This window comes from Ceratina calcarata, unplaced genomic scaffold (genome assembly GCF_001652005.2).
Source record: "Ceratina calcarata isolate Rehan_Ccalc_2016 unplaced genomic scaffold, ASM165200v1 scaffold321.2, whole genome shotgun sequence".
Taxonomy (NCBI): domain Eukaryota; kingdom Metazoa; phylum Arthropoda; class Insecta; order Hymenoptera; family Apidae; genus Ceratina; species Ceratina calcarata.
The window spans coordinates 875555-882824 of NW_017154760.1; the positions used below are offsets into that span (position 1 = coordinate 875555).

The following is a 7270-nucleotide window of genomic DNA, read 5'->3' on the forward strand; positions in this document are numbered from 1 at the left end:
TTATTACTCTACGGATCTGATTACAATCATAAAACTGATACTGGTTAAACTCTCCGAACTTTAATGTTATAAAAAATGCATAAAGGGAACTCAAAACGATATATAAAATTGGCGAACAAAGAAAGTAAACGTGTTAATTAAAGAAGCTGTAATTTATTTAAAACATGAAACCCTCGTTCGATTAATTTTCAAGGTGTCTCATGATTCCATCTAGTAGTATAAACATTTTATTTCGACTTCATCTCTCGTGTTCGAATTTTGAGTCGAATGATCGGGAAAAATGTTGTCAATATACCCAGAATTAATAATCTCTATGCAAACGAGGAATAACATGCAGGAGTCGGGACAGACCTTACAAGTTACATGAATGATAGGGATAAATAAAAATGAGTCTTTCGAATGCAATATTTATATACGTAAAGTGGTGATAGTTCTCACTGTCGGTGCAGTGCTGCACTCCAGCTGTGAACAAAGTGTTATTGTAGATACACCTTTCGCCAAGGTGCATGAAGTGACAAAGCACAAAGAGACAGCTATATACAATCCACGTTCTCTGTGGTGTAATTAATAAGAAACTAAGAGATCTCGGTTTCTCTCCGTCCTCTCTTATAAGTACAGGACAAAACAACCGCTCTCTACTGCACACGGAATTATTCCTCGTTAATTTTTACGAAAAGCTGCTGGTTACAGTTACTTCGAATCGTTATCGCGGACGCCTATCGCGCTACGATACTTTCTCCGTTATTTTCTACACGATAATTTACACACGAGGAAAATAGCTATGATTAGTTGGCAAGGTTGAACGTTCGCTCAGTGAATTTCTCTATGGAAACGTTACGTTCTAGCGTAAAATTTCTTATCGTTAGTCGGATAGAAGTGGATGCTAAAATTTGAACTTACCTTTATGAGAAAAGAAATTGTGATGAATATTGAAAAGATAAACATGCCACCAAGACCGTATAAGTGCAGTGTACGTCTTCCTGTTCTATCCATAAGCGGGATGGATACTAACGTCATACAAACCATAATGGCACCTATGCCAATGGTTGCGAACTTGGCACTCTCCTCTGTCAAACCAGAACTAGTGAACAAATTTGTTGAATAGTAAAACACCTGTAACACAGACAAGAGACAACTTCGCGTGTTATTACATAATACATTTCGAGAGCAGCGGTAGTGATAGTAATATCGAGTCGCATTACGGAACTTGACTTAATTCATTTTTTTAAACTTAGTCAATGTTGGATTGATCAACCTAATATTTTTTAGATGTCAGGAGCTTTAGGCTAAATCTAAAAAATAATTTTCGTCAGCGATACTCGTTTCCGAGAAATAATAGTAATTTCCGTCGCGTGTGACGGAGGACACTGATAAATTGACCGATCTGCTCTACGCACGAATGCGAAGTGTTGAGTAGCGATCATGGCACACGGAGATGATAACGAATTAAACGTCTACGTGAATTCATTTGAAATTGAGCTGCTCGCGAACTTGCTTAAACGATACGAGCTCCCGGTCGACTTGAAACTCCGCTTATAACGGGCGGCGGTAATGCATGTACACGAAATTTACGACACCTCGCTACTTACAGCGTTAATGCCCGAAAGCTGTTGGGAAAGTTGCATAACCACACCGATAACGAGAGGCGCTCTTAACGTCGGGCTACATATGAGCTCTGTCATCGATATTCTAGACTCGGCTTGTTGAGCTCGCTCTTCGGCTCTCATTTCTTCGATGTCTTCTTCCACTTGATTGCTAGCCCTCAACCTCCTCAAAGCTTTACGGGCCTCCTCTTCCCATTGTTTAGTAATGAGCAAATATCTGAAGCAGAGCGTCGCGAATGAAACTCTCGTAACCAGCGAATAGAGAATCAGAAATACTAAGACACTTTCGACTAGTTCCTATCTACTAAATTCTCACACCGAATAATTTGATTTTAATAAAAAGATGAGTCTTTTACCCCTTTATATTTTCGGATCCTTTTTAAATGGTGTAACCACGAAAAGAATAAAGAAATCAGAAACAGAACTTTGAAGACAGTCAGAAAAAATGTTAAAAGGAGAAAAATGAACGTACAGATGAATAATCGTAGAGTAAAATATTTTTAAACAAATTAATTTTTGTTTGAAAGCACGTGCGCCCGAACAGACTCTGTTTGGGCATTGAACGAGCGTAATTTATTTTTCAACTAGATACGTCGGGATGTTTCTACCTTGGAGATTCGGGGCAAACTGGAAGCAGCAGTAACTGTAGGATGGCAGGGCAGATAGCTAGCCCTAAGAGAACCGGCCAACCCTCGTTCGTCCCAAGGATTTGCTCGATGCCCAGCACCTGGGAGACCAGGAGGCCCACCGTAACAGCGAGCTGGTTCACCGTGCCTAGGCCGCCTCTCAGGTTCAGCGGTGCTATCTCCGATATGTACATGGGAACCAGCGAGGTGTTCAAGCCACAATTGACACCGATGATGAACCGTCCAAAGAACAGCATTTCGTACGAGTGAGCAATCTTTGTGCAACCCATCAGGCACGCCCCCACGATGCCCAGCACGTTGTTTAGCAGTAAGCCCCCCTTTCTGTGGTCCAATGGAAAGAAATATCATCAGCGAGAGCGATAATCAGGCTGTGAACTTTTCATTATCGAAAATAAAAATTTCACGCTATCAGTTTGAAAAATTTAGACGAAAATACCGGGTAAGTTCAGCACTGCCACCCCCGGTCGGATCTCGTTGACACTTCGGGGTCGACTTACCACTACTGAGAGACCCTGCAAGTTTCGTTTTCACAGATATTCAGAAACAACTTCGAGAATAGATTGTTTTCTAAAGCGAAGCTTGCAGGGTGAAAGTCTTTCGATAGTGACAAGTAGATCCCGGAGTATCGACGAGATCCGACCGGAGGCAGCGATCCTGTACTTATCCGGCGATCAGTTTTTAACCCGTATTATGCATTAAACGCATCCTGCTTTATACCTGCACATCGAGTTTTCAGATAAATGGATAAAATCCGCAGTCCCGTGACAATCGATCGGGTCACCCGATCACCTGACCACACGTTGCCATGTAATTTGAAATATTAACAGATATCGTGGCGGCGAGTACATACGTAGCTGTGCACGCTCGTGAATGTTGCACGTGGAAACCCGTGGCCCTAATGAATTACTCGTTAAACGGTACACATACGTGTTCGTACAAACCTGCCAAATCTGTTGGCAATTATCCCTCCGCTGAAACCACCTAGCATACCACCGATCGCGAAGATGCTTACAGCTACGGAATACAATTTCTTCACGGAATCGTCTGAAATGTCCTCCCCGTATCTGTCCTTGTACACGTCTTTCATAAAATTTTCAATATTCTGCAACGGATTAATGTTACACTGAGACAAACGATCTGGCGAACACGAAAACACATTTTCGTCGTCGACCAACTTAAATCGACTCGGTATGAAATGATTCATTACATACGACTGTTAAAAATCATATTTCCACTTATGGACGTGTATATTGTCTGAATAACGTACCACTTCCGGCGCGTTAATAACTCCGGTGTTGTACCCGAACTGCAACATTCCTAAAACTGCTGCCAGTATTGCATATGACAGGAAGAGCGTTAGCCCCTGTGAACACGAAACACAATAACAATGAATTCACGGGGAAGGTGTATCGATCAGAGCCTAAATAAACGCAAGTGAAATAAAAATAATTAATGCAAATGCACACGGTTGTCCTACTGAAAGCGAAATCATACAACAAGCGAGTACAGGTAAGAAATCATAACAATGGAGGGTGAAATAAAAACCACGTCGGATAGTGTCGTAATGGTTTATTAAAAAACATTTGATCGACGCGTTGTACAGAGTCGTACACTCCGTCATCACAGCGAAATGCGTAAAAAAATCAAACGGGATATGCGTAACGCAACGTTTACACGGCGTAAAAAAAATTAAACGTAACGATAAACAGCCATCGAAAGCCACGTTATTCCACTGAATACGAAAAATAAAACGATAATAAAAATGCTTTCTGATTGTAAGAGTGAAGCGTCACCTGCTCCAAAAGCCTAAGTTTCCGTCGATGTGAATGTTCTTCTAGTCGGTCCACGTATTCTCGTAATTCCTCTATCTCCTCTTTCACCTGCTGTACCGTATCTAGTTCGTGCTGCGTAACAACATTAGGAAACACGATTTAAAAACTCTCCGCGATACAATACAATACTACACTTAGCTGCGCTAACAATAAAGCAGTTCGCGGTACAATGCAGAATGCCCGCGGCAAAGTATTACAGTTCGATCACTGCAAAATAGATAGCAGGTGCAGTTTGGTTGGACGCTAATTTTGTGGGGGGAAAAAAAGGGGGAGAATATTTTGACGTATACAAATGCATTTTTACATTATTATTTCAAGAGGGATGGTCGAGTTTCGTTTATCTACTGCACGATAATAGATAAATAAGGGAGGTGCAAGCAGAATTCAGTATTGTTGAGTTGTACGTGTTAAAGACATCGAATTTTTTATTGGAGATCATCTCAGTTTACAGGGCAAGTCGAGACGAATAAAAATCGATTTTTGAATCATCGTGATTTCTCAATCAGTTTCGGAGATACAGGCTTGGAAAGTTTAAGCGCAGTGTTTGGCACAGTGGCCTAATTGCGCGTATCACCTGAGTGTCTAGACCGGTTGGTGGAGATTAGGATAGGTCCGTGAGTCGGTCAACGTGCGAGAAGGACCACGATAGCGGTGTCGAAAAAATGGTGTTCGTCTTCGCGACATCTCCGGAACCGGAAGTCAGATCGAGACGAATCGAACGGCATTCTAAAGAGAACGCGTTCCGTTTCGAATTTATAGAGTTTCAGCCGTCAGTGGTTAGTTATCGCGAAGTTATGGACCGTCAAGCTTTTATGTTTTCTGTACTGTACTGACTGTTTTCTGCTCCTCCGTCTACGTACCGGAGTAAATTTTTTCAGTAGGACTCCTGATCTCGAGAGCGACAACGTACGCGGTAAGAAATGAACTGTCGTTGTACGTGAAAGCTGGCTAGTTTCTCGAGCAAGTATAGGGAGAACCGGAAATATGTATCAGTGAAGTATCGGAGTGTGTCAAAAAAATGCATTGTATTCCATTATGAATGGTTCGGTTGGTGACTGGCGGTCTATTTCAAGCCATGCCGACCTTCGTATCTCTTAAAATAATAATGTAAAAAAAAAAATCCATTCACGGCAAAACATTCTTCTCCTTTTATCGCGCACTTATCGTCCAACTTTCTGCATCGTATTGTGCAGTAATTGGACCGTGTCACATTGGCGCGGACACCCTGTATGTTAAACAAATTACGTATTCGCTCGGAGGAACTAGATTGGCAAAACTATTTTCTCTTCCTTTCCTTTTCGTTTATTTTCTTGCGGCTTTGGTAAGAGATAAACCGTTTCGAATTTAAGTTCCAAATTAGGAGCCAAATAATTACAAGACGGTTTCATCGACTTTCTCCGCGCAGAGATACGTACTAAGAGAAGATTCTCTGTCTTCTTCAGACGACGAAGAATCGAACTCGACGCTAATGATTTGTTTAATAGAACGGATTTCGGGGCAAGGAAGGGACAGGCGGCACGGTTAGCAATGGGTGGAAACCGAACGATACCTTGATGGCGACCATGTCCCGTTTCACCTCGCTGACCTCGCTCTGGCAGGACTCTACGCTCTTGGTGAGCTCCTGCAGCTGGGTGCGGATCTCACAGAGAGCGACGTTGGTCTCCGTCTGACGGTCAACCCGCTGCATCTCGTCCAGCTTGGCACTCAAGTTCATACTCATAACGCTGACCTGTTTCTGCAGACTGCCCACACACACATACCCTCACGTGAATCTCGCTGGCTCGCCACCGCGAAAAACGAATCGACATCGTCGAGCACATTGACACACTAGACACGATCAAGGCTAACTATGCCTATGTCCCCTAAACGAGAAGTTCCGATCCAACTACCTCCGCGCGAGAACTGCCGAGCCCTCAGTAGCGTCCGCTCATTCTACTTTACTTGGCCGTCGAACCCGGTGCATATTGTGTTCGCTCTCTGCGCAAACTTTTTCTCTATATTTCCCTCTATACAATTTTTACTTTCAATCTTACGCGCGATGCGACTCTAATTGGCGGGATAGATAAAAATCAGTATTAACGAGGAATGTTAAAATTAGCATTGACAGGGAAGATAAAAATTACTACGTTATCGTCATAATAATAATAATCATTACGTAAACGACGGGTGTATCGTGTGATATGCGATCGCGTTCTGCTCCGTGCTTTGAATCTCAGCGAGCCAGCGGTAGCTCGGCAGCTAGGGAAACGTTGGGTATACGAGTAGCGTGTAGACATAGATATACAGACACACATATATATCATATATTCCATCTATCGCGTACATACGAATATATAGAAGTATATATGTATATATGTATATATTCTATACAACAGGTATATTAAATTGAAAAATAGCGCAACGTACAAACGCCACTAAAAGCACGTCTAGACCGTGTGTGGGTGAGTGTCGGGTGGGTGGGGGGTTGGGGTTTTGGGGGTTTGAGGGGGTGGTGAGAAACACTACGGTGATATATATGTATTTAATCATATATATATACATAGTTCTCACAGCTGTGCACATTAGATGGAAGTTTGTGAGAGGTGAGAGATGGTAATCATAGTTCCCGGTTATAAAGCATGTCCCGAATCATTTCGTTACGACATCGCCGTTTGGTCGTGGTTACTGTTCGTTCTAATCTCGAGTCTCATTCTCGTAAAACGTCACGGCCGTTTTCCCCATAAACGCGAGAGCACTGGCGAACGCTCGTGATTTCTACTGACACGATGCGGGAATGTGCAAGCGGGTAAAAATCGGTATGATTCGATGCACGGTTCAGTTAATTTGCACCTGGTCGCATATGGTAGATATGAACAAATAATGTATAAGTACGTAATCGAACGGCATGAAAACGAGATCTCTCGATTGTAGGAGATTTAGCAAACTTATCGATCGATGTGCACAGCCAAGCATTAAAAGGTGGTTCTCTTTTTTTTTTTTCGCTTTACTTAATCGGGGGATCGAATAAAAGAAGAAAAAGAAACAGAGATAGAAAAAGAGAGAGAGAGAGAGAGTGTTTGTGAGGAAGTGAATAAAAAGAGAAAATTTATGCAAGACACGACGAGTGGCAGGTGAATAGCGAAAAATGAATGAACACATGAGCCGTAGTGGAAAGAGAGTGAGACAGTGAAAGAGAGAGAGAGAGAGA

General features: G+C 42.4%; 1 protein-coding gene across 14 annotated transcripts in view; it reads right to left on the reverse strand.

The window, feature by feature from the left end:
* The window catches only part of Glut1 (Glucose transporter 1), a 31333-nt gene that overhangs the window by 16766 nt on the left and 7297 nt on the right, over window positions 1–7270 (reverse strand). For 12 of the 14 annotated variants that reach the window (XM_018024036.2, XM_026813226.1, XM_018024037.2 and 9 more), the window contains 7 exons: window positions 5633–5825; window positions 4045–4155; window positions 3519–3614; window positions 3193–3353; window positions 2213–2572; window positions 1590–1821; window positions 901–1113 (listed from right to left, as the gene is read on the reverse strand). In XM_018024036.2, coding sequence (XP_017879525.1) covers window positions 901–1113; window positions 1590–1821; window positions 2213–2572; window positions 3193–3353; window positions 3519–3614; window positions 4045–4155; window positions 5633–5825 — 1366 coding nt within the window. Of the gene's footprint in view, window positions 1–900; window positions 1114–1589; window positions 1822–2212; window positions 2573–3192; window positions 3354–3518; window positions 3615–4044; window positions 4156–5632; window positions 5839–7270 lie in introns of those variants that run through there. The other 2 variants (XM_026813230.1, XM_018024047.2) reach the window with 2 other exon arrangements.